Source organism: Lynx rufus, unplaced genomic scaffold (assembly GCF_022079265.1).
Source record: "Lynx rufus isolate CCGP_SWC_20201006 ecotype Redwood Valley unplaced genomic scaffold, mLynRuf1.p SCAF_5, whole genome shotgun sequence".
Taxonomy (NCBI): domain Eukaryota; kingdom Metazoa; phylum Chordata; class Mammalia; order Carnivora; family Felidae; genus Lynx; species Lynx rufus.
In genome coordinates, this window is record NW_025814867.1 from 27,775,725 (window position 1) to 27,803,663 (window position 27,939).

Here is a 27,939-nt window from a genome sequence, read left to right on the forward strand (position 1 = left end):
ATTTTCTGCTAGGTTTCTTAGCATCTCTACCCATGGTGTTTTATTAATCCGGCTTGAGGAACTGCCTTGAGTGGAAAACCTGGATAGAATGTCTGAATCACCTCAGCGGATTTCTCTTCTTTCCATTTTTGGCCCCTCAAAACCTGACAGCCTTAGGGCCTTCAAACAGATGTCTCTTGGTTCTTATCCAGTGTTTCTAGCCATTTTCATTGGGAGAATAATGTAAAACAAGCAGGTACTTCATTACTAGAAGCAGACATAGCCATATCCTTCCTGTACACTTAGTTTCTACCCCAATAGATTATGAATGTTCAGAAAGGAGGAATTATATCTGATTTTCTTTTATATCTCTACAATTTCCTCATATTTTACAATGTCTAGACTTTAGTGGTACATAGTGTTTATCGAACGTATGAATGAATACACAAATAAATGAATGAATGATATGAACAACTGGTATAGAATAGGAGGCTATCTGAGCAACAGCCTTAGTCACTACACTCTTATTATGTATTTCCTCAAGTGATCCCCCCACCCCCCAACCCCCACCGAATTCTAGACTGCAGCAAAACAGAATGAAGCCTAAAGCCATCCTAGTCTTCAGCTCAACAAAATATTCTCAGGAAATATACTGATCATAGAGTCTTTGTGCTTGATGTTAATATACAAGGAAGGATAAAACTTGGTTTCAACCCTTCAAAGTACCATCTGGTTTGGCGGTAAGAGGGAGCTGATGGATTTTCATTGGGAAATGTGGTTGTGAGGAAGTTATTTCTGGGGATGGAACAGAATGATTGAAGGTATGAAAGAGTGAACAGAGAGGCACACTAAGCAGCTTAATTCCACTGCAGCCTAAGGATGTGGAGAGGAGTTTGAGACAACGCTGACAAAGTCAGCTCCATGGGGTGAAGGGTCTTAAATGCTCATCCAAAGACTCTGCATCTGCCTTGGGAAGCAGTTGGGAGCCAATGTCAGATCTTGAGCAGGAAAACAATATGACAGGCTCTATAATAAACAATATCAGCCTAGAAACTAGAAACCTTGTAGGACCCCTTAGAAAGAGAAAAGATGGGAGATAGGACTATTTATCTTCCCCCTGTGGTCTTCCTGCCCCAGCCTGAAACTAAACACCATGAGCCACAACAGTTGGAGTCTGGTGTATACCTTCCTATTCTATTTTTGAAGGTACCAAATTACCACAACCTTCATCTTGTTAAGAACCCACAATGGCTGTTTTTGCCAATAAATCTGTCCTGCAAACTGTGTCTGTCCACCAAAATGGCCCCTTTCCCTCCCAAACTGGTAGTCAATTCCTATCTCTACCCCTTTTACTCAAGACATTCACATTTCTCCCCTCCCCACTTATTTTTAACACTCATCTTAAAAAATTGGAACCTCCCTCTTACCTCCCTTTCATAATGGATGTGAGCCACATTAGCTTGTTCCTAGATGCCCTTGGATTCCTCTCTTGGAGTTTCGGCTTTGTTTCCTTAAATAGATTGTTGCTCCCTCAGGGAACATGCCGGTGAATTGCACTTAAAAATTGCTGACCACACTGAAGGAATTTTATCAGTCATTTTTCTTTTTTCTTTCATTGATATTTTAAACTTTTGTTATTTTTATTTAAAAATAGAAAGTAAGAAAAAAAAGAAGGAAAAACGCAGCCAATACTCATATCCATAATTCCACAACTATCAACATTCTGGCAAATATTTTTCTAGAATCTAGACATAATTTTCTTTTCTTTCTTTTAAAAATATATTTGTAATCATACTTTACATACACTTTAACATCTTTTTTTCTCTTGGTAGTATATCACAACAGTTTTTCTATTTTATTTTACATTCCTTTAAAACACTATTTAGGGTGGGGCACTTGGCCAGCTCAGTCAGTTGAGTGTTGGACTTCAGTGTGACTCAGGATCTCAAAACTCAGGAGTGCAGCCCCACATTGGGCTTATTGTTGTCGGCATGGAGTCCGTTTTAGATCCTCTGTCCCCCTCTCTCTGACTCTCCCCGGCTCATGCTCTCTCTCTCTCTCTCTCACAAAAATAAACATTTAAAAATAAAATAAAATACTATTTATAGGGTTAGCACAGAGATGTTGTCAGGACAAAGTATAAATCAAGGAAGGAAGGATCAGATGCCATCTATGCTTTCATGTAATTGAGAATCTACTACGGGCACACTATCTTGAGTACTGCTTTCAAATCCTGACTCCACTCTATACGATCTCCATGATCTGGGGCAAGATATTTAATTTCCTTAAGGCTCAGTTTTCTGGTTGGTAAATGGAAAGGATTTCACATTTTGCCTCCTACCACTGTGGGAATCACTGATCCATGTGATATGTTGAGTCTAGCACCTGGCAATAAGTACTCAAAAAGTGTTGCTGCCACAATTATTATCAATAACAGACACAGTGTATGAGGACACTTTGTAAAGGACTACATGACTATCAGGGATGATTACCACTAAGGAGTCCTCTGATTCCTAGAAATAAAACAATTCGTAAGCAGCTCAAAAATATCGTAAATGTACACTCAGAAATTTGTAACTTAAAAACAACAACTCTGGGATTAATTGTATGGTTACATGACACAATGTGGAATTTTTGGCTTTTTTTTTTTTTTTTTTTTTTTTTGCTTGACCATCAGCATTAAGGTGGCCCTTGGGACAGCTCAGTGCAAGCAAGGTTAATGATATAGGCATTTTACTGAGGTTTTGCTCTGGTAAAATTTTTAATAACTTGGAGGCTATATCGCCCTGCCCTTTTGGTCCAATATGAAAGACATTTTGTCAGGCAAGAAGGCAATAAGCAATCCGCTGAGGTCTAGAATAGAAAAAGAAGCAGTGCATTTCTATGACAGTGATCTCAAAAATGGAATATTGGAATAAGAAAAGAGTATCTGAAAGATTTGGGGCCATACCCAAACTCTATAGCTTTCTATCACTGTGACTTTGGACAAACTATTTAACCTTATTATGCTTCATCTGTAAAATGTAAATAATAACATCCATCTTTAGGAATATGTTTTTGAGTTTTTGGAGATAATGTAGGTTAGATACCTGACACTTGGTATATAATAGATACTCATTAATTATAACTTGCTGTCATCAACTCAGGCTAGGTTAGTTTTCAGGCAGCATACTTGAACATAGTAAAATCGCAGCCCAGGAGGTAGAGATTTAATGTTGCTTTAGAACAGGGGTTGGCAAACTATGGTGTGTGGCCTAAATCTGGCCCACAGCTTGTTTTTGTAAATAAAGTTTTACTGGAAGGCTGACATATTCATTTACGTATTGTCTATGGCTGTGTCCATGCTTCAGAAGCAGAGCTGAGTAGTTGGGACAGAGACTATGTGGCCTGCAAAGTCTAAAATATTTATCATCTGGTCCTTTATAGAAAAAGTTTGCCAACTTCTGCTTTAGAGACATATGTGTTTATTTATTCAGCAACCCATCAATCTAGCATCTCGGGAACACTAAAAATGGAGTTTATAATGAGTACTGCTACAGATATGGGGATCAGTAGTGAGAGAATTAGTTCCAGCATACCAACATGAATACTTTCTGAGGAAAAAGAGAAAGAATACTCTTTGTTGGCTTGAATGTTCTAAAGTGATTACATTCCTATCTCTACTTACTTATTAGATTAATTGCCAACTAGCTGCTAATGTACTAAATGTACTTTAGAAATTAGAACACCTACCTCTCCATTAAGTGAATTGCATTAACGTTAGATAAATAAGTTATTTCTTGCAAACCTAATCTATTTTATGTGTGGCTGTCATTGAAGACTACCTCTCAGATTTCAAGGACTCTGGATTTCGATCTTAGGTAGATGGCTGCTGATTCGCTGGAAATGCAAGTTAAGTGACTATTTCTATCAAAAGAAAAGGGGGAATTTCTCTGTCATTGTGATTTGCAAAGTACTTAGTGCTCACTGGTATACCTACAATAGCAGTTCTCAAACTCTTTGGTCTTAAAACCCCTTTACATTCTTAAAAATTATTGAGGACCTCAAGGAGCTTTTGTTTATGTGGATTATATCTATTGGCATTTATCCTATTATAAACTAAAACTGCAATTTAAAAAATATTCATTTGTTGCATCATTTTAAAAATAAGAAAAATAAACCCAGTACATCATAACAAAAATAGCATTTTAGTGGAAAACAACTGCATTTTCCAAATTTAAAAAATAGTCAGAAAAGTGGCATTATTTTACATTTTTGCAAATCAGTTTAATGACTTAATGGCTTAATAGAAGGCAACAGGATTCTCATATCTGTTTTTGCATTCAATCTGTTGTGATATTAGACATCATGCCACTTCCAAAAAACCATTGTACACATGTGAATGAATGAGAGTGAAGAATGAAAATACCTTAGTATTATTATGAAAACAGTTTTGACCTCATGCATTCCCCTGAAACGGTCTTGGGACCTTGAACCACACTTTGAGGACAGCTGCCTACAGCATACCTTCACCTCCCTCCTCCCTGGTTCTATTTCCCTGAAATACCAAGTTCTCCACATCTAGAGACCAATTCAACTTATATTCATTTGCCCTAAGTCCTGAAGAAAAATTTGGATTTTAGATAGGCAACCTGATTGAATCCCTCTCTGTCAGTGACTCTGTGTGTGTGTGTGTGTGTGTGTGTGTGTGTGTGTGTGTGTAGCCTTGGGTAAGTCATTTCACATCTCCTCTTTTACAGATGAGAACAATGACATTAGATCAGAGGCTTTCTACCTGATGCATTTGGGTATCAGAAGGTTACCAGAGTATTACAGGGACCTGGGGATCCAGATGACCTATAAACATTGTCTGAGTTGGATACAGCATATTTTCCCCACATATTCATACTGAAAACTTTCAAGTATATGTAGAAATTAGTTGCTCTCATGATACTAATTAACACAATTAAAAAATTAAGACCTTTATTTATCTTAGTGGCTTTTAGTCATGATACATTTTCTCAATTAATAGATAAGTTTAACTGCTAACATGTAGGTTATGTAGGTAATGCTAAAAGCAAGAAGGAGGTTCTCCCTGATAAACTCTGGGAACTATTTTTCTTGCTGTGACATGAAATAATTGTATTATCTGATTCTATCACAAAAATACTGTGGCAAATTACATTTTCCAAAGATGGCTACCACCATGTCCACTGTCCACATGCTTTTCTACAGTACAACTTTGCCACTCCCCCATCAGAGTGTGCAGTCTAACTCCCCTCTCTTTGACTCTGGGCAGGCCTTATGACCTACATAGAACTAACACAATGCAGCAGACGTGATGCTGCATGACTTCCAAGGCTAAGTCATAAAAATGCCACTCAGCTTTTCTGTTCTCCTGGGATGCTTTCTCTGGGAAGAGCCAGCCACCATGTGGGAAATGTGCCTAACCCAAGACTACTATGTAGGCATGCTGGCTGACCAACCCAGCTGAACCCAGCCTTTCAGCCATTCCATGTGCCAGGCATGTGAGTAAAGCTAGACTGAGCTCTCCAGACAAGCTCCTCCCCTAGCTGAGTATCGCTGTATGGCTTCTGTCAACATCATAAGAAGCAGAAGAATTGCCCCATTGAACCATGCCTGGGTTTCTGACCCTCAAAATCATAACATGTAATAGAAGAGTTAAGTCACTAGGTGTTGAGGTGGTTTGCTTTGCAGCAATACATAACCAGTGGAGTAGTAGTATCTGGATAAGTCACCAGACCTTGCTGAGCCTTGGTTTCCTGAAGAGGTTGCATGAGGTGATCTTCATGGTATCATCTTAGAGCTCTTTAAATCTACATCTTTCCCCTTTTTCCACCTAAGACCATTCATCTTCCAGTCCAAAGAGGAGCAATGGCCTCAGCCTTCTCCTCTCTGGATTACTAAGGAGTCTGGGCTAGATACCACCATAATTTGAAGGATCTGGAGTCTACATCACTGGGGCACTGAGGCTCAGCGGTGACCAGGGCCTTAGATAATCAACCCAGACAAAGGTGGGAATGGCCACCTAGAACCAAATTAAGTGCTACATGAGATTTTTTCAGTTTTGTGAGCCAGTGCTCATTCAAATGAAGGGAAGCTGTTCAAACACCTCAGAGCTAATGGGCCCACTAACAAACCCCCAAGTCCTCTTGCACTATAACATAAGTCAGTTAGAAAGTGGACTAGAGGTGCTTAAGAGACTATTAAGTAGAAAGAAGCCATTATAAGCCATTAACTGAGCAGCTTAAAACTGCTACACACTGACCCAGTGGCTTATAATGGCATCAGGAAAGATACTACAAAGAAATTTGGTGAATTATTCCAAAACCTGGGGAGATGATGGGAAAGGAAAGAGCATAATAGCCATTAGGAACTGAAGATTAAAAGCTTACGTCCAAGTGACATCAATGCACACTGCAGTTTCCAGCACCCAGTTCATGCTAATGGCAGAAAGTAGCAGTTCTCGAAAGTTTCACACAATCTACTCAGGACACTAAAGACATCCAAATATCATCCATTCATAAGTATAGAGTCTTCTCTGATGTCCCTAGGCAGAATGAATTAACCTTCTCCAGACCCTCTGATTATACATCACCTATCACATCCTGTCATGGCTATAGTATTATTTATACCATTTGTTGTTTAAATTTATGTTTCACTTAGTTAGACAGTGAATTCCAGGTTGTGGGTATGAGAATGGTTTAAAGAATGTCTTTTCCCACCATCTAATGCATAACAAGCATGCAGCAAAGATTTGTGAATGAATGATGAATGGAGAATGAACAAATACAAGAATGAGCTAATGAGTGTATAAAAGGGCTGAGTACTGTTCATAGGTGAAAGTGAATGAGATACGCCAGGATATAAGCTACTTAAGACTTTAAGGAATTGCTTGAGACATTGGTTTACCTTTTTCAGCCTAATGCCTATAAGCAAGTGTTTGAAAAAGTGGTGCCACTTCTAAAAATCCCCTGTTCTCTAGTTGTGCTCTAGGAAAATGGAATCCTTTGTGCATACATTTATTAATGTGATGTGTTTTTTTGACTTAAAGATATGGTTGGAGGGAGATCATAAAAATATGGTGAGGTTGGAAAGGACACCGCCCCACCCTTTTTGATGGGTGGAAACTAAGGAACTTTTTCTGTATATACAAGACTAACATGGCTTATGATTGGGTAAAAATTGTGAGATACAATAGAAAGAACACAGACGGGAGTCAGACTCCCATGTAACCGACATGGAAATGAATCCTCAGTTTTACAATTTACTAGCAGGATATGTTGGCCAAGAAAACTGCTTTACAGACCTCCCAATACAGGGAATGTAACTGACCAAGGGCCCCAGCCACTGTGCCCTGAAATACATCTCTGCACTTGCACCAAGGCCAGGCTTCCCATGGGCTGCTCCCAGCCAGTGCCTGCATGTGTAGGGGATATTAAGGCAGGCATAGGAGACATGAAACTTTTCTGCTGGTCAATATTGGCCCCAGGACTCCCTGATGGCTTCACTGACCCTTCCTTAGACTGAATGGCATTCTAGGACACTGCCACCTGCTCTTCTCTCTCTCTCTCCCTCTCTCCTTTAGTTATGGTAAGACTTGCATTGCGGTCTGCAAACTTCCTCCCTATGTTCCCTACACAAGCATTTTCCTAATAAAATCCTTGGGTATTTAAGCCTGTCTTGGTGTCTGTTTCTTGGATTATCTGGACTAACACATGGAATGACCTTAAGTTATTTCATCTTTGAATCTGTTTCCTCATCTGCAAAGCAAAAGTTAATAATGCCTGTTACATGGGAGCTGTAAGAATGATCAAATGTGATAATGCATGAAAAGCTCTAGGGGTGCCTAGGTGGCTCAGTTGGTTAAGCATCTGACTCTTGATTTCAGCTCAGATCATGATCTCTCGGTTTGTGAGATGGAGCCCCAGGTCGGTCTCTGTGCTGACAGCATGGAGACTGCTTGGGATTTTTTCAGTCCCCCTCTCTCTGCCCCTCCCCACCCCTCACATGCACTCTCTCTCTGTCTCAAAATAAATAAACTTAAAAAAAAAAAAAAAGCTTTTAACCCTGTTCTTGGAAAACATAGGTGCTTAACGAAAGTCACTTTTCCTCCCTTTCATGTCTTCTTTTTTCTTATGAAATGTCCCTAACAATGGGCTTAAACCATATTTATCTGTGCACATTGACCTGTGACATTTGGGAACAAATGAAGCCTAGGTGTAACAAAATTGTCTTCTTTTAATTATAGTCCCTCCCACTTCTCATGAACTGCTTCTAAAATTTGGGGAAAGTCTTACTTTGCAGACCTCTGTGAAATCTTTGATCTGTTTAATAATGTGGGAAAGGGAGAAAACAGCTTCAGGGGAAAATCTGATTAAACTTTGTATGTCAGCCTTATTACTTTCTTCAGTTAGGTTAACACCCAGCACTTTACCTTGTCATCCAATTTTCGTGCATTGAATGCAAGTTCAACGTAGTCATCATTGCCAGATAATTCTTCAGCAATCACCTAAAGGAAAAAATTTTCACATATTTTCAAGTGTTTTGCAGAGGCTGTTGAAGCCATTGTTCTACTCCAAGGATCCCAGATTAAGAGAAGTATTTAAATATTTAAAATTAAGAAGGAGATTAAATATTTTTGAGATGAGTGAAGGAAAAAGATCTCTAAGATGTCTTAAAGTAAAGATGGCAAGATGAGGGGTTGTTCTCCTGGGAAAGAACAAAGGTAAATCTCATACCTGGATTTAATATCCCAAAGCTTCTCTGGGACTGTGGGCTTTGCAAGTGAGCCTTTGGATTCATGGCTTTTTAGAGCAACAATGGGGTCTTCAAAGACCCTTTGAATCATTTGTATGGAATTGAACCAAGAAGTTAAAAAAAAAAAAAAACTTTGACATGAATGTATCATTTAAAATATTCAAGCAACAACCTCAGGTAAGTGCTTGTGAGAATGGTCATAACTTAAATCACAGGGAATCCTTTTGAATTTTTCCCTTAAAAAATGGCTTAAAATTTTTGAAAAGGGAATCAGTCACTTTCAAGTTAAAAAGGAATGTTCAAAGGAACTCAGGAGGTTTGCCTCCTGGCAATTTACCTCCCTAGCAATTCAGATTCTCCTGGTAAGTCATTCTACCTTTTCTTTTTCTTTTGTCCCCACAACTAAATGATTAGAACACTTTCTCTACCTTTCTCAAGGGCTCTAAAACAAGATGCCAAAGTTTCAAATACTAGAGTACTTTGAAAATTTAAGGTTTTATTTAGAAATACTTCCAGTATTGCCCAATTGAACACTATGTGATGACAGAAATGTTCTGTAATCTGCACTGTCCAATACAGTAACTGATAGCCATGTGTAATTATTTTTTTATTAATTTTTAAAAAATTCCAGCTGTTTCACATAACATGTTATATTAGTTGCAGGTGTATAGTACAATGGTACAACAGTTCTATATATTACTTGGTGTTCATCATGATAACTGCTCTTTAATCCCCCTCACCTATTTCACCCATCCCCACACCACCTCCCCTCTGGTAACCATCAGTTCTCTATAGTTAAGAATCTATTTCTTATTTTGTCTCTCTCTCCTTTAAAAAAAATCTTTTCCTTTGCTTGTTTTGTTTCTTAAATTCCATATATAAGTAAGATCATATGGTATTTACCTTTCTCTGATTGGCTTATTTCATTTAACATTATACTCTCTAGCTCCATCCATGTTCTTGCCAATGGCAAGATTTCATTCTTTTTATGGCTGAATAATATTCCATTGTATATATAGATACCACATCTTCTTTATCCATTCATCTATGGATGAATACTTTAGCTGTTTCCATATCTTGGCTATTGTAAATAATGCAGCAATAAATATAGGGATGCTTGTATCCCTTCAAATTAGTGTTTTTGTATTCTTTGGATAAATACCCAGTAGTGCAATTAATGGATCATAGGATAGTTCCATTTTTAACTGTTTGAGGAACCCCTATACTCTTCTACAGTGGCTACACAAGCTTGCACTCCCACCAACAATGCATGAAGCTTCTCTCCACATCCTCACCAACACTTGTTTCTTGTGTTTTGATTTTAGCCATTCTGACATGTATGAGGTGATATCTCATTGTAGTTTTGATTTGCATTTCCCTGATGATGAGTGACATTGGGCATCTTTTCATGTGTCTGTTGGTCATTTGTATGTCCTCTCTGGAGAACTGTTTGTTCATGTTCTGCCTATTTTTAATTGGATTATTTGTTTTTAGGGTGTTGAGTTGTATAAGTTCTTTATATATTTTGGATACTAACCCTTTATCAGAGATGTCATTTGCAAATATCTTCTCCCATTCATTAGAATGTCTTTTAGTTTTGTTGATTATTTCCTTTGCTGTGTAGAAGCATTTTATTTTGATGTAGTCTCCATAGTTTATTTTTGCTTTTGTTTCCCTTGACTCAGGAGAAATATCTAGAAAAAAGTTGCTATGTCCAATGTTGGAGAAATTACTGCCTATGTTCTTTTAGGATTATTAGTTTTAGGTCTTACATTTAGGTCCTTAATCTGTTTTGAATTTATTTTTCTGTATGGTGTAAGCCAGTGGTCCAGTTTCATTCTTTTGTATGTAGCCATCCAATTTCCCCAACACCATTTGTCTAAGAGGCCATCTTTTTTCTCATTGCATATTCTTTCTTCCTTTGTCAAAGGTTAATTGACCATGTAAACGTGGGTATATTTCTGGTCTTTCTATTCTATTGCATTGCTCTATGTGACTATTTTCATGCCAATACCATACTGTTTTGATTACTAAAGCTTTGTAGTATAACTTGAAATCTGGAATTATGACACCTCCACCTTTGTTTTCCTTTTTCAAGATTTTTTTGGCTATTTGGGGTCTTCCATGGTTCCATATGAATTTTAGGATTGTTTATTCTAGTTCTGTGAAAAATGTTGGTATTTTGATGGGATTGCATTGAATGTGCTGATTGCTTTAGGTAGTATAGATATTTTAACAATATTTATTCTTCTGATTCATGACATTGGAGTATCTTTCCACTCGTTTGTGTCATGTTCAATTTCTTTCATCAATATTTCATAGTTTTCAGAGTACAGGTCTTTCACCTCCTTAGCTAAGTTTATTCCTAGGTATTTGATTATCTTTGGTGCAATACTAAATAGGATTGCTTTCTTAATTTCTCTTTCTGTTGTTTTATTTCTGTATATAAAAATGCCATGGATTTCTGTACATTAATTTTGTAACCTGCAATCTTACTAAATTCATTGATTAGTTCTAGTAGCTTTTTGGTGGAGTGTTTAGGGTTTTCTTTATAGAGTATCACGTCATCTGCAAATAGTGGAAGTTTTACTTCTTCCTTACCAATTTGGATGCCTTTTATTCATTCCTCTTGTCTGACTGCTGTGGCTAGGACTTCCAGTGCTATGTTAAATAACTGTGGTGAGAGTGGACATGATTGTTGGATTGTACTGTTTGTGACTCTAAAGTGTCCTTTTTTGTCCCTTGTTACAGCCTTTATTTTAAAATCTATTTTTTCCAATATAAGTATTGCTACCCTGGCTTTCATTTTACTTCCACTTACATGATAAATGTTTCTCCATCCTTTCACTTTGAGTCTGTATGTGTCTTTAGGTATGAAATAAATCTCTTATAGGCAGAATATAGATGGGTCTCTCTCTCTCTCTTTTTAAATCTATTCTGTCACTCTATGTCTTTTGATTGGAGTATTTGGTACATCTACATTCAAAGTAATTATTGCCATTTTGTTACTTTTTTTATGGTTGTTTTTATAGTTCCTCTCTATTCCTTTATTCTCTTGTTCTTTATCTCATGATTAGTTTTCTCTAGTAAAATACTTGGATTCCTTATTTTTTATTTTTTTGCATATCTATTACTGTTTTTTGATTTGTGGTTACCATTCAGTTTATATATAACATCTTCTGCATATAGCAGTCTATATCATGCTAATGGTCCCTTAATTTTGAACTCATTCTTCATTCTTTTCCCCTCCACATTTCAGATATTTGGTACCATATTTTATATCCTTTTATCTTGTGCTTCTCTTGACTGATTTCTACAGACACACTTAATTTTTCGGCTTTTGTGCTATTTTTCTTACTCTTCCTTATGGGTTTTATTTTGCACTCAGAGAATCCCCCTTAACATTTCTTGTAGGGCTGGTTTAGTGGTCATGAATTCTTTTAATTTTTATTTGTCTGGGAAACGCTTTATCTCTCCTATTCTGAATGGTAGCCTTGCTAGATAGAGTATTCCTGGCTGCAAATTTTTCCCTTTCAGCACTTTGAATATATTATGCTACTCCCTTCTGGTCTACAACGTTTCTGCTGAAAAATCAGCTGATAGCCTTATGGTGTTTCTTTCATATGTAACTGTCTTTTCTTGCAACCTTTAAAATTCTTTCTTTATCCCTATTTTTTTTCCATTGTAATTACTATGTGTCTTGGTGTGGACCTCCTTGGCTTGAGTTTGTTGGGGGATCTCCGTGCCTCCTGAATCTCTGTTTCCCTCCCCAGATTCATAGCCACATGTAAATATTGGCTATGATATATATGAACACTTGATACATGGTTAGTGTAAGGTATGGATATTTTCTTTTATTTAATTTTGAATAGTTTTATTTAAGTTTAAATAATCACATGTGGTTAATGGCCACTAAAAACGATAACATAAATCCAAACTATTATATTAAAGAGGAGGGCTAAATGCTGGGTTCTCTGGTCCTTAGGCAACAAATCTAACCTTGGACTCACCATTATCAGAGCAGATTTTTAATTCTCAAAAAAAAATGAGAAGCAGGGATAGGTAGTTTGATCATTTGAAAACCCCAGACAATTCTATATTCTTAATGTCATTGACAACTCCATTTTTGTCCTCGACTAAAACCTATATATTAACTGCAGAAGTGCTTAATAAAAGTGAATGGCCTCACTTTCAAATCCTTATTCTATTCCTTTTTCCTAGGGGTGGAAGGGTCAAAATTATATGGGCAAGAAGGATAACTAAGAAAAAAGGAACAAGAAGGATGGGGGTGACTTGGACAGCTGGGCAGTTGTGGCATCAACCCCAATGGGCAGAGAGTCTGCTTCTCACTGCAGGTTTGGACCAGTGAGCGCCATCTAAGCACCAAGACAGAGAGCTGCTAAGGGAGGGCTTACCGTGATGGAGGATTTCCCTGCTGTGTTCCCATGCTTCAACAAGGATTTAGACAGTTTTCTCTGGGAAACAATCTGCACAAAAGAAAACAAAAGGTGAAGATATTATTTATATGAATGTTTGTCTACTTTTTAGTTTTTCCTTTACAAAATTCTGCATTCACAACTCTACTTGAAATTATAACACTGTATCTGTTTATTTTCTAAGATTTTTCCATAAGCCTCTCCTAAATACAAGTTCTTCTTTCTTTCTTCTTATGGCATGTGATGTAAGAGAGTGAGGGCATAAGAAATTACAGATGATTCAGTTAATTCAGAGGTGACTTAATTGTTCCTGAAAGTTTACCACCAAATTAGATAGAAAATGTTGGATATGCATTTTATGATAAAGCAGATAAAGTTTCAGAATGATCTCAAATTAGCACTAAAACCTCTGTGCAAAGTGGGTGATGGGCTACAGGAAGGAAAAGAAACTCAAGGTCTAAATATACAGCTTCTGTATCTATAATCTCTAGAGTTCTGTTTTTAATATATTCTTTAGGAAGATATAAAGTCAGTCATTAGGAAACTGATGCTCAGAAAACCACTAGGAGTCATTGGAGTCCTCTTCGTAATTCAGTATCAATGCACAACATGTGATGACAACCAAAGTTGCCATTATATTGGGAGCTATTTTTAGCAGAACGTGTCACATCCCCCTCTTACTTCCTTTTTTTGAAAAAAAAAAAAAAGTATGGCAAGGCATTGAAGACCTGATGGATATGGAACCCATGATTCCCAAAAGAGAAGAGGTTTAAAAGAATCAAATGAAAGCTGTGCTTTTGCTAAGGGAGAACAAAGTCATACTTTGTGGTAAGCAGCTCTACCTAAGACGGCTCCCAACAGTCCTATTCATGCCATTGTGCAATTCTCTCTCTTTGAGCGTGGGATAGATCTAATAACTTGCTTCTAATGAATAGAATACCACAAAAGTGATGGAGTATCCCTTCTGAGATTAGGTTACAAAATGAATGTCACTTCCTTCTTGATCATCATCTCTTATTCTTCTCAGAGCCCTGGCCCTGGGGGGAGCAAGTTACTATGTTGTGAGTAGCCCTACAGAACAGCCCATGTGGCAAGGAATTGATGTTTCCAGTCAACAGCCAGTAAGAACCAGAAGTCTGCTAACAGGCCCATGATGAGCTTGAAGCAGGTCCTCCCCTAAGTTGAGCCTTGAGATAACTGCACCTTGACAGCAGCCTTGTGAGAGACCCTGATCCAGAGGACACAGCCACACTCTTCCCTGATTCTGTGAGATTAATGCTTGTTTCAGCTGTCAAGTTTTAGGATAATTTTTTATGTAGCAACAGGGAATAACATACATATACACATTATTTACAGAATAAGAAAGGAGATCACTATAAAAAGCAAGGAGACAAACCCATTCTCTGACATCCTTAGATATTTTTGTCTCTGTCTTAGAGCAATGAAAATACTGAGTGTGCGTGTGTTAAATAAAAAAAAAATTCATAGAACTTTCCTAAGCCAAGCAGATTTAAAGATCCTGATTCTTGGGGCTCCTGGGTGGCTCAGTCAGTTAAGTGTCCAACTCTTGACTTTGGCTCAGGTCATGATCTCATGGTTTGTGGATTTGAGCCCCACATTGGGCTCTGTGCTGACAGTGTGGAGCCTGCTTGGGATTCTTTCTCTCCCTCTCTCTCTACCCTCCCTTGCGCTCTCTCTTTCTCTCTCTCAAAATAAATAAATAAATAAAAATATCCTGATTCTCAACTGACTATGATTTGAAGAGGAAAGAGTATTTCTTTAAGAAACCATCTGGCGCTTGATGGTGATGATGATGATGATGGTGATATGATGACCGCAATGGGAGCTCCCATTTTAAGGAGTACACGTTCCCCAAATATTTACTTACGCTTCATTGTGTTCAGGTTTGGAGCAGAAAATAGATTGAAGTAGGTTGAAGAAGAGATGAAGAGGGAAGGAAATGGGGCAAACATATGAAGACAAATCTTTCAGTAAATTTGGTGATAAAGTGAGGCAGAGAGATAGAATAGAATCTTCAGGAAATGAGAAATTGATTAAGGTTTCTGTTTTAGTGGTCACTTTATTGCTAATTTTATATGCTTACAAATTTGGGATTGTTAGTTTCATTTTCTACATGAGGAAAATAGGACACAGAAAGTTTAAGTAACTTTTCCAAGGACAGAGTCCTTAGAGTTAGTGTGGCAGGGATTTGAACATTGCTCTGACTTCAGAAACTGATGTCGAGCCATAGCTGGTAAATAAATTCATGAAACAGATTCAGAAAATTTTCACTCCTGGATTTTCACTTTATGTGTTTGCTTTTAAGCCCTTGATCTCATATTTTTGAACTTAACCCTCAATATGTAAACATGAAGAAGATTGTAAAGAAATAATCAAGTTAGGGGCACTTGGGTGGCTCAGTCGGTTAAGCGTCTGACTTCCACTCAGGTCATGATCTCGCGGTTTGTGAGTTCAAGCCCCGCATCAGGCTCTGTGCTGACAGCTCAGAGCCTGGAGCCTGCTTCAGATTCTGTGTCTCCCTCTCTCTCTCTCTGCCCCTCCCCCCCTTGTGCTTTCTCTCTCTCTCTCTCTCTCTCTCTCTCTCTCTCTGTGTCTCAAAAATAAAAACACATTAAAAAAAAAGAAATAATCAAGTTAAACCTTAAGAATGAAGTAATCTGAAGATATTGCCCTTGGTTAAGGGGGGTGTAGCATAATAATTAAGAACATAGGTTGTTGTTTTTTTTTAATTCACAGCTGGCTATCAATAAAATGACGTGAAAAAAATTTCAGAAGATAAAGAATTGGCATTCCTTCTTATAGTTACTTCTAAATCTAAATTCCTCATCTTTTTCACTCTACTCATTAAGAAGGTTCCAGTGGTTCGTAGCCAAAATTATCTCCTCTCCCTCTGCCATTCACAGCTTATCACTTGTTTTAGAAAAGCTACAATTTCCTAGAAAAATGTAGACATCATTCTTGAACTTGAGATGAACCAAAACACAGAGGAAACACAGGAAAACAAACAGCAAAGGGACATTAGGAAGACTTTATAGTTTCTCTCCAGGGGGTTTTCAGCAAGGAGGAATAGTGGAAACACATGAATAATTGACAAGGGTCACTGGTAAGTAGCAGCCAGGCCAACATCTGACTAAAGAAAGGCAACATATCTTTTACTAAATAAATTTGGCCTCAGAAATACTTCTGTCCAGGTGCGCCTGGGTGGCTTGGTCAGTTGAGCGTCAGACTTCAGCTCAGGTCATGATCTCACAGTTCATGGGTTCGAGCCCCGCGTCGGGCTCTGTGCTGACTGCTCAGAGCCTGGAGCCTGCTTCGGATTCTGTGTCTCCCTCTCTCTGCCCCTCCCCTGCTCACACTCTGTCTCTGTCTCTCTCTCTCAAAAATAAATAAAATAAATAAATAAATAAAAAGAAATACTCCATTCTCATTGTTTCATCCACATTGGTGTCCTACCTCTATGGCTCAAAGTGACCCCACCACCCCTTCAACACTGTAATAACCCACTCATTGGGTTACCGGGTATGGGTATGGGCACACTGTCTTTACAAACTCTGTCTTCCAAGATCCACATTTTCATTCCTCAAGTTAGACCAAGGGAGACTTAACTCACAAGAACTTGGATGGTCACATTCTCTTCCCTCACTCTTTTCTAGAAATGCCAACATTCTCATTTGTTGGGTGTAAAGAAAATGCTACCATGTTACAGCTCTTATCTTTTGCAAGTACTAGGAAGATAAGCAGTATCCTCAGAAATATTCCTTCTTAATAAGTGGGCATTTGGGTATACAAATGGCTAATCAAACAAGCAATCAAACAAATTTAATTTTACAGCCCCCAGGCCTCTATCTCAGCTCCAAAGAATGAGTAATAATTAGGGATTCAAACCTTTCATTGTAATAATGATCAACAAACAATAGGACTGTTGGGCAAAAGTGGTAGGGATGTCCAGCTGGGTCAGTGTTCTATAGAAAAAAAACCTATTCATTGCAAATCTCACTTCTCATGTAGGTTTTCTGAAGCAACTGCATCAGGCTTAGAAAGGCCTTAAGTCTTGTCAGAGGACATCTAAGGCCAACAAACAGCCAGCTCTGCCTGGCAAGAGGATGCACTTGTTAGAAGTCCTCTAATTTAAGTAAAATGCTTGATAGAGAATTTAAAGCAATGACCACAAGGAATATTCACTGGACTTGAGAAAAGACTGGAAGACATGAGTGAGACCCTTAATGCAGAGATAAAGAATAACACAGCAGAGGGGCGCCTGGGTGGCTCAGTCGGTTAAGCGTCTGATTTCAGCTCAGGTCACGATCTCACGTTCCGTGAGTTCAAGCCCCGCGTCGGGCTCTGGGCTGATGGCTCAGAGCCTGGAGCCTGCTTCTGGTTCTGTGTCTCCCTCTCTCTCTGCCCCTCCCCCGTTCATGCTCTGTCTCTCACTGTCTCAAAAATGAATAAACGTTAAAAAAAATTAAAAAAAAAAAGAATAACGCAGCAGAGATAAAAGCCTCAATAAATGAAATAAGAAACATGCTTGATGTAATGAATAGTAGGATTAAACAAGCAGAGGAATGAATTAGTGATCTAGAAGAGAGAGTAATGGAAAGTAATCAGGCTGAACAAAAGAGAGAAAAGAATTATTAAAAAAAAACAACAAGAATAGACTTAGAGAGAACTCAGTGACTCCTTCAAACATAATAACATTCATATTCTAGAAGTCTCAAAAGAAGAAGAGAGTGAAAAGGGGGCAGAAAATTTATTTAAAGAAACAATAGCTGAAAACTTCCTTAATCTGTAGAAGGAAAAAGATATCCAGATCCAGGAGGCACAAAGAACTCCCATAAAAATAAACAAAAGCAGACCCACACCAATACATATTGTAATTAAATTTGAAAAGTACAGTGATAAAGAAAAAAATGTAAAAGCAACAAGACAAAAGAAATCAGTAACTTATAAAGGAAAACCCATAAGGCTAGCAGGATTTTCCAGTAGAAACTTGGCAGGCCAGAAGAAAGTGGCATGACATACTCAAAGTGCTGAAGGGGAAAGATCTGCAGCCAAGGATACTCTATCCAGCAAGGCCATCATTCAGAATAGAAGGAGAGATAAAGAGTTTCCCAGAAAAACAAAAACTAACGGAGTTTGTGACCACTAAACCAGCCCTGAAAGAAACATTAAAGAGGACTCTTTTTTTTTTAAGTTTATTTATTTATTTTGAGAGAGAGAGAGATAGTGCAAATTGGGGAGGGGCAGAGAGGAGGAGGAGGAGGAGAGAGAGAATCTCAACCAGTCTCTGCACTGTCAGCTGAAACCAAGAGTCAGTCACTTAACTGACTGAGCCACTCAGGCACCCCTAGAGGGGATTCTTTGAGTGGAAAGTAGAGAACATAAGTGACCGTATAAAGGTAGGAAACACAAGAGCTGTAAACAGGAATATTTCCATAAAAAAATCAGTCAAGCAACTCACAAAAAAGTATATAAAATATAATATGTATCTAAAATGTGGAAAGGAGAGGAGAAAGAATGGGTTGAAACTTAAATGACCATCAACTTAATATTGACTGCTATTTGCAGAAGAGCTTATATACAAGCATAATGGCAAGCATGTATCAAAAACCACCAATAAATACACAAAGAATAAAGAGAAAGAAATCCAAATATATCACTAAAGAAAACCAGCAAAACATGAAAAAGAGAAAGACAAGAAAGGATTGGAGTAAATCTTCAGAAATGATCACAAAACAAGTAATAAAATGGGCAATAAGTACATATTTATCAATGATTACTTTGAATGTAAATGGAATAACCAATCAAAAGACACAGCGTTACAGAATGGACAAAAAAAACCCCAAGACTCATCTATATGCTGCCTATAAAAAGCAGTTAATTTTAGACCTAAAGGCAGAAGCCCTCTGATTTGATTATTTTTTACTCTACAATGGGGTCATAACTGAAATCTTTACCATTCAACAAAATGGCGAAGTGTATGGGGAGGAAACAGAAGTTGAGACACTCTTTTTAGCAAATGTTGGACCAGAGGGACATTAGTGCCATGCATGATATGCATTTACAGATGGATCAGGGGAGGAAACACTTATTTCCCTGTGAAATGGACAATATTCTAACACCATGGGTTCTCATTTTTCAGGAGAGTCCCCTGTTTCATTTGGATGAATGGGAACAAACCAGGAAAATAAAAAATGCTTTGTCCAATATTTTAGCAAGTGTACATTCAGCTGAAATTTCTTTCAAAGTCCTTCAAAACAGTCATTCTGGGGACTAGACAGTCATTTTTTATGAGATTGCTTTTATTGAAAATATCTTCAGATTCTTTTTTGAAATTGCTTTAAGACTCTGTTGTAACAAAACACACTTATTGAACAACTTCTCTGTGCCAGACACTGTTCTAAGGCTGTAGTGGTGAATTGATGAGAAACTTCTTTGGCAAATATTGACCTCTCTAGTATGAATCAGAATCAATTACCCACAAATCATGTATTAGAGAACTTTTATTTCTTAAAAGGTAAGTACAAACTGCATGAAAAACTGTGGAAATAAGTCTGGAAATCACAGGATCAAATAAAGCTTGATAGTTCAACTGTAGGACATCAACTGAGCTTTGGATGTGCATCTCCCTAAGTACAACCATGTAAGAAGCCTTCCTTACATTTGTTTGGCTCCAGAATTTTTTGTCAAGGAGCATCTCTAGTTCTGCAAACTAGCAATGACTACTACCACCACTCCAGAGAATAGGCAAGGTTTCCTGATGGCACACTGAGATGGAGAGAGGAAGACATGCCCAGAGCCCCTCAGGCTTTACTATGGCAGGGCTAATGGGGCTACCAACAGCTGGCATGGGCATCTCATTGCCTCAGGGCTTTCTCTGGTATCCATGCCTGTTGTCTACAGGTGCAGCAGGCTGAAAGCAGGGAGGATTACCATCCTTGGCGGTGGACGTCAACAAATGACTGATGGGCTTTGGTACAGAAATCCCCCAGTTCTTTTGCCCCAGGGATGGGGGTGACTCTGCAGTGTTTTTTCTACACAGGCATCCAAGTTTCCCTGGTGGGAAGAAGCTCTAGTTTTTCCAGTGGTGATTTGTCAGACAACACACCCTTTACTTTATTGGTTATTTTCCCTTTCCTGTCTCACTTATCCACTCCCCTTTTGGTTTTTCCTTCACCTCCTCCAATAATCTACATACTCTCCAGTCCTTATCTGCTTCTGGGAAAACAAACAAAACTTTTACTCTGTGCCAGATAGTATGTTGAGTGCTTCACACATCTTATCTCATTTGTTGTTGTTTAATTATCAATACTGTCTCTTTTCCCTAAGCAACTGGAACTAGAGAAGCAGGGCTTGGAGAAATTAAGGAGTTTATCTGAGGTCACATAACATTATGGACTAAATTGTGTCCTCCAAAAATTCATATGTTCAAGCTCTAAGCTACAAAGTGCCTGTATTTGGAGGTAGGGACTTTAAAAGAGATAATTAGGGTGAAATGAGGGTAGAACCCTAATCCAACAGCACTGGCCTCCTTATAAGAAGAGGAAGATACATCAGAGAGTTTTCTCCCTCTGCATATGTAACAGAAGAAAGGCTATGTGCACATAGTGAGTACAGCTGCCTACAAGTCAGCAAGAGGGGCCTCGCCACAAACCAACACTGCTGTCATGTTGATCTTGGAATTTCAGCCTCCAGAGCTATGATACAATAGACTCATGTTGTTTGAGCCATCAGACTGTGGTATTCAGTTATGGCAGCCCTAACAAGCTGATACATACAGCCTATAAGAGTTGAAGCCAGGATTCATTCCTTCATCGAATAAATATGTATTGGATATTATGTGCTGGGTATTGAAAATACAGTGCAGACACGAGCAGGAAGGGGCACTGTCCTCCCACACAACACACAGGTCCAATGCCAGCTCCGCAAGGAGAAGCAATGCCATGCCACGAAGGAAGACTGGCCTGGTCAAGGAGGTCAGGTAGGGCATTTCTGAAGAGACTACTCCTGACCTGAGGCTTCTGGAAGAGAACTGAATAGTCAAAGAGGGGAGAGATGATGCTCTGAGTTGAGGAACTGTAGGTAAAAAGGTATAAGTGAGTATGAGGAGCAGGGTGAGTATGAAGGCAGAAAGAAGATCTTTAATTGATCCCCAGAGACTAGGCTTTTGGTGGCATTGCAGTCAGACACTAGGTGCTTTAGCATTGTTGGCTGTGGTGGGTTGAAAAATGACCCCCCATGCTAGAATGATACATGAATTCAGCAAAGTTGCAGGATACAAAATCAATGTACAGAAATCAGTTGCATTTTTATACACTAATAATGAAGCAACAGAAAGACAAAGAAACTGATCCCATACACAATTGCGCCAAGAACCATAAAATACCTAGGAATAAACCTAACCAAAGATGTAAAAGATGTGTATGCTGAAAAGTATAGAAAGCTTATGAAGGAAATTGAAGAAGATACAAAGAAATGGAAAAACATTCTGTGCTCATGGATTGGAAGAATAAATATTGTTAAAATGTCAATACTACCCAAAGCTATCTACACATTCAATGCAATCCCAATCAAAAGAGCACCAGCATTCTTCTCGAAGCTAGAACAAGCAATCCTAAAATTTGTATGGACCACAAAAGGCCCCGAATAGCCAAAGTAATTTTGAAGAAGAAGACCAAAGCAGGAGGCATCACAATCCCAGACTTTAGCCTCTACTACAAAGCTGTAATCATCAAGACAGCATGGTATTGGCACAAAAACAGACACATAGACCAATGGAATAGAATAGAAACCTCAGAACTAGACACACAAAAGTATGGCCAACTAATGTTTGACAAAGCAGGAAAGAATATCCAATGGAAAAAAAGACAGTCTCTTTAACAAATGGTGCTGGGAGAACTGGACAGCAACATGCAGAAGGATGAAACTAGACCACTTTCTTACACCATTCCCAAAAACAAACTGAAAATGGATAAAGGACCTGAATGTGAGACAGGAAACCATCAAAACCCTAGAGGACAAAGCAGGAAAAAAACCTCTCTGACCTCAGACACAGCAATTTCTTACTTGACACATCCCCAAGGGCAAGGGAATTAAAAGCAAAAATGAGCTATTGGGACCTCATGAAGATAAAAAGCTTCTGCACTGAAAAGAACACAATCAACAAAACTAAAAGGCAACCAACAGAATGGGAAAAGATATTTGCAAATGACCTATTGGACAAAGGGCTAGTATCCAAAATCTATAAAGAGCTCACCAAACTCCACACCCGAAAAACAAATAATGCACTGAAGAAATGGGCAGAAAACATGAATAGACACTTCTCTAAAGAAGACATCCACTGGGGCGCCTGGGTGGCTCAGTCGGTTAAGCATCCAACTTCAGCTCAGGTCAGGATCTCGCAGTCCATGAGTCCGAGCCCCGCGTCTGGCTCTGTGCTGACAGCTCAGAGCCTGGAGCCTGCTTCCGATTCTGTGTCTCCCTCTCTCTCTCTGACCCTCCCCCGTTCATGCTCTGTCTCTGTCTCCAAAATAAATTAAAAAACGTTAAAAAATACATATATATATAAAAAAAGAAGACATCCAGATGGCTAACAGGCACATGAAAAGATGCTCAACGTCACTCCTCATCAGGGAAATACGAATCCAAACCACACTCAGATATTACCTCACGCCAGTCAGAGTGGCTAAAATGAACAAATCAGGAGACTATAGATGCTGGCCAGGATGTGGAGAAACGGGAACCCTCTCGCACTGTTGGTGGGAATGCAAACTGGTCAGCCACTCTGGAAAACAGTGTGGGGGTTCCTCAAAAAATTAAAAATAGACCTACCCTATGACCCAGCAGTAGCACTGCTAGGAATTTACCCAAGGGATACAGGAATACTGATGCATAGGGGCACTTGTACCCCAATGTTCATAGCAGCACTCTCAACAATAGCCAAATTGTGAAAAGAGCTTAAATGTCCATCAACTGATGAATGGATAAAGAAATTGTGGTTTATATACACAATGGAGTACTATGTGGCAATGAGAAAGAATGAAATACGGCCCTTTGTAGCAACGTGGATGGAACTGGAGAGTGTTATGTTAAGTGAAATAAGTCATACAGAGAAAGACAGATACCATATGTTTTCACTCTTATGTGGACCCTTAGAAACTTAACAGAAGACCATGAGGGAGGGGAAGGGAAAAAAAAAAGGTGAGAGAGGGAGGGAGCCAAAGCATAAGAGACTCTTAAAAACTGAGAACAAACTGAGTGTTGATGGGGGGTGGGAGGGAGGGGAAGGTGGGTGATGGGCATTGAGGAGGGAACCTGTTGGGATGAGCACTGGGTGTTGTATGGAAACCAATTTGACAATAAATTTCATATTAAAAAAAAAAAACCTAAATCTTAACAGTTATAAATGAAGCCACAGATTTTAAGTAAACCATGTTTTATCTTCCTTCCTGAATATCTACAAGTATCAAAACAATATTTAAAACACCCACGTTTTAACATGTTTAAACTTGGTAAAATATTCTAAAAATTAAATTCAATGATTACTGCACATGCCTGGGTATTCCGGCAGTGTCTGAATGAGTAATAAGGACAATTCATACTTTTGTATTTCTATTAAGTGTAGATGTCTTTGATTTAATTTCAGAAATAAAAACCCTTATTATAATTAGAAAAAAAAAAAGAAAAATGACCCCCCCCAAAAGATATTCATACCCTAAAACCTCTGTATATTACCTTATATGGCAAAAAGTCTTTGCAGCTTTAATTAAGTTAAGATCTTAAAATGGGGAGATTATCCTGGATTCTTTGAGTGGACCCTAAATGCAATCCCAGGGTCCTTACAAGAGAGAATCAGTGGGCAGGGGGAAAGGGGGGTGCATGAGAACACACACTCAAAAGAGAAGAAACCATGCAGATGGAACAGAGAGAGATTTGAAGGCATTTGGAGTGATGTGGCCACAAGCTAAGGAACTGGCGGGGACCAGAGGTTGGAAGAGGCAAGGAATGGATTCTCCCCTATAACCTTCAGAAAGAGCACGGCCCTTCTGACACCTTGGCTGCAGACTTCTGCCCCCTGGAGCTGTGAGAAAATAAATTTGTGTTGTTTTAAGCCACCATGTTTGTGATAATTTGTAACTATAAACACAGGGAACTAATACATGAAGTTAGTCCATGATCAGGTTCAAAGTCCGGGAAAGGATGCCTCAGTGATGGCTAATTCTGGGGAAATCCCTACCTTACCACTTCCCTCAGCAAGACTGCTGGGCAGTATTACTTCACCTGGTAGAAATCAGACCTGCTCAAGGTCTGCATTGTGCTAGGAGAGCCTTCTCCTGGTGCTGTCCCTCCACTTCCTGGTTGCCTTGCTGCCATTGCCAACCTAAAGGACCCACATTGTTGTCTGAGCACAGAGTAACTTCTGAGATCTTTGACCTCTCCTATGTACAAAACAATAAAGAGAAGCTTTAAAAATATTTTAAAGAACACTTTTTAAAAAACTTCAAGAACTGTGCTTCTTCTTAGGCTATTCCCTCTGCCTAGGATGACTCATACCCTCTCCCCTCAATGGGCAAATTTTATTCATTTTTAAAGATTAGAAGCTTTCAACAGTTGCTGTGTAGGAGGAAAGTGGTCACCTGTGGGACAGGGAAGAACTTTTGCTTTGCTCCTAATGTGTGTCCTCCCCTCTTTATCCTATCTGGCTCCCTCCAGCAGCACCAGCATGACCTGGGAACTTGTCAGAAATGCAAACTCTCAGGACCTACCCCAGACCTACTGAATCAGAATCTGAATTTCACTGAGATCCCCAGGTGATTTGCATGCACATTAAAGTTGAGAAGCACTGAGCAAGAAAGTGAGTATTGAATGTAGACAATTTTAGTATGATATGATCAGATTTTAAAGATTTATAGGAAAGGCCTTTTAAATTAATCCATTCTGATTTAGACTTTCATTAATGGGTAAAGTTGTAGGAACTAAGAAAGGTACATGCTGAAGCTTTGTCAGCCATCCAGGGGAGAGGACATGTGACACGCAAGTGTGCATACATTTTATGGGAATTCAGTATAGTCCTTGCTTCCCCAGTGGAGGCTTACAAAAGGAACACCCTGGGGAGAATGATTCAGAATGACAGGAACAATGGGTGATCTACTGGTTTGGACTTACTGTCTTAAGCTTCCTATTAAGCAGAGTTCTAATTACTTCAAGTGTAATTACAGGCTTTTACCCTTTCTCTGACTTCATTAGCAAGGGATGGAGTGGAGAGAGAGTTTCTTTTTTTTTTTTTTTTTTTTTTAATTTTTTTTTCAACGTTTTTTATTTATTTTGGGGACAGAGAGAGACAGAGCATGAACGGGGGAGGGGCAGAGAGAGAGGGAGACACAGAATCGGAAACAGGCTCCAGGCTCCGAGCCATCAGCCCAGAGCCTGACGCGGGGCTCGAACTCACGGACCGCGAGATCGTGACCTGGCTGAAGTCGGACGCTTAACCGACTGCGCCACCCAGGCGCCCCGAGAGTTTCTGAGAGGGATTTAAGAATTGCTTGTGCATTAATTATCCACCTTTGTCTCTGATGATGGGTGTAAGTCCTCCTCATCACAAATGACCTGGCTCTGAGCCCCCAGTCATACTACGTGGCAATCAGGAAAAAGAGAAAGAGCTGTCTTCTCCAAGCAGCCCAGTGCCCAGGGTAGCGCATTTTCATCAGGCCAAGGGCACGAGGCACTTTTCAACCGTCATCTTTGGCAGTCTGTGACTTGTCTTCAGTGAGGCTCACAACTAAATTAGTAGTCCATAGGACAGAGGAGGATTGGAGAAATTCTTTGACCATTTCTAAGTGAAAGAAGCAAACTCCAGCTTTGAGGTGGTCAGAATAAGTATTTTTATTACCATTCAACAGCTGAAGGAACCAGAGGGTCAAAGATAACTAAGGTCACTCAGCTAATGAACATTAGTCATAATAAATTTATTATTATTATCATTTATTAGTCATAATAAATACTACTTCAGGAGAACTTAATATGTGCCAGCTACTGCTCTAAATTGCCTTATGTGTATTGATTTATTTAATTCTCATGACAGCCCTATGAAGTATGATCATATGCCCATTGACAGATGAGAGCAATGAGTATAGAGAGTGTATTTGTTTGCTACGGCTGCCATAACAAATTACCACCAACTCGGTGGCAGAAAAGAAAAGAAATGTATTCTCTCCTGGTTCTGGAGGGCAGAGGCCTGAAATCAAGCTGTCTACAGGACCATATTCTCTCTGGAGGCTCTATGGAAGATTTCCATAGCTTGTCTCTTCCAGCTGCTGGTGCCTGCCATTGTTCCTTGATGTGTCCCTATATGACTCCATTTCCTTCGTGTGGCACGCTCCTTCCTGTCTGTGTCTCTCCTCTGGAGCTCTTTTATGAGTACACTTGTTACTGGATTAAGGGTTTACCTGGGTAATCCAGGATGACCTCCTCATCTTGAGATCCTCTACTTAATTAGATCTGCAAAGACTCTTTGTTCAAAGAATCCACATTCATGGATTATGGGGTTAGGATGTGGATGTATCTTTTTTGGGGCCACCACTTAGCCCACTACAGAGAGGCTAGATAACTTACTCAAGGTCCCAGAGCCAGGACATCTTCCATTTCCTTAGCTGCTACACTCATTCCCTTAGCCTCCCTAGTCCATCCAGTTCCATTCCCTTAGCTGCTATACTCTTCTGCCTTCCACAAATGACAGAGGCAGGTCCTGCGCTAAACCCTACCAGACACACAAAGTGATTCATACTCACTCCTTGCCTTACCGTAGGAGCTTACCGTAGAGCACATTCCCTCTAACTCAGACCATTGCAAGAGCCTCCCAACTAGTTCTCTAGCTTCACTCTTACTACATAATGTAGAACAAGAATCACACACAGGGCTCTGAATGTTGACTCTGGTGTGAGAGCGGGCAGGTTAATCTCTCCAAGCCTCAGTTTCCTTTTCTGTAAAATGGTGATATTATCTACTCCATTGGCTTATCGTGTGCATAATGAGTATTATTAACAAAATCTCAGAATCAGTCACATATAGATCCTTAGGAAATGTTCTTTCCTCCTCTTTTTTCTCCCATCCTATCAATCCCCACATAGAGATAATTACAGACTTATCTTAGACTGGGACACTGGCAGTGGAAGAGAAAAGGGGGTGGATAATAAAGATATTTAACACACTAAATTGATGGGGCTTTGTGACTGATTGACTGATGGGAAGGCTGTGGGGCACAGAAAATAGGAGAGTGGTACAAAAGAAGGCTCCCAGTTTGGGGGCCTCCCCATCTGGGAGGGTGGAGGTGCCATTCCCTGGGTGGGGCACAGTAGAGGAGGAGCTGGTGGAGGGGGTGGGCTGGGAGAGCAAGGGGAGATGGTGGCTTGGTTGGAGCTGTGGAGTCTGAGAAGTCTGTGAGTCATCTGAGTGCAGTCAGTATCTAGAGACAGTTAAAGACATGAGTCTGGGGCTCAGAGGAGAGGCCTGAACTGGGAGTCTCCAACATGTGGTTGATAAATGGGAGGGCAGGAGCTGCTGGGGGCATACATGAAGGAGAGAAAGGACAAAGTCTGAGAGCGAGGCAACCTTCCCAGGCTGAGACTTAAGGCAATGTCTCCTTTCCTCATTCTACCTGTAGCCTCTGGACAAAACCTGTGGGGGCCCCGCCTCCAGGACCACAAGGGACCTGAGGGGTCATGCTCCTCTGTGTCCTCCCCACTTAGGC

General features: G+C 39.4%; 1 protein-coding gene across 1 annotated transcript in view; it reads right to left on the reverse strand.

Annotated features, from left to right (window-relative positions):
- CPNE4 (copine 4) overlaps positions 1 to 27,939 on the reverse strand; it is a 493,405-nt gene that overhangs the window by 119,293 nt on the left and 346,173 nt on the right. Inside the window, exons 4-5 of the mRNA XM_047100293.1 lie at positions 13,155 to 13,226; positions 8,417 to 8,491 (exon numbers count right to left, since the gene is read on the reverse strand). Of these exons, the coding sequence (XP_046956249.1) occupies positions 8,417 to 8,491; positions 13,155 to 13,226 (147 nt within the window). The remainder of the gene's footprint in view (positions 1 to 8,416; positions 8,492 to 13,154; positions 13,227 to 27,939) is intronic.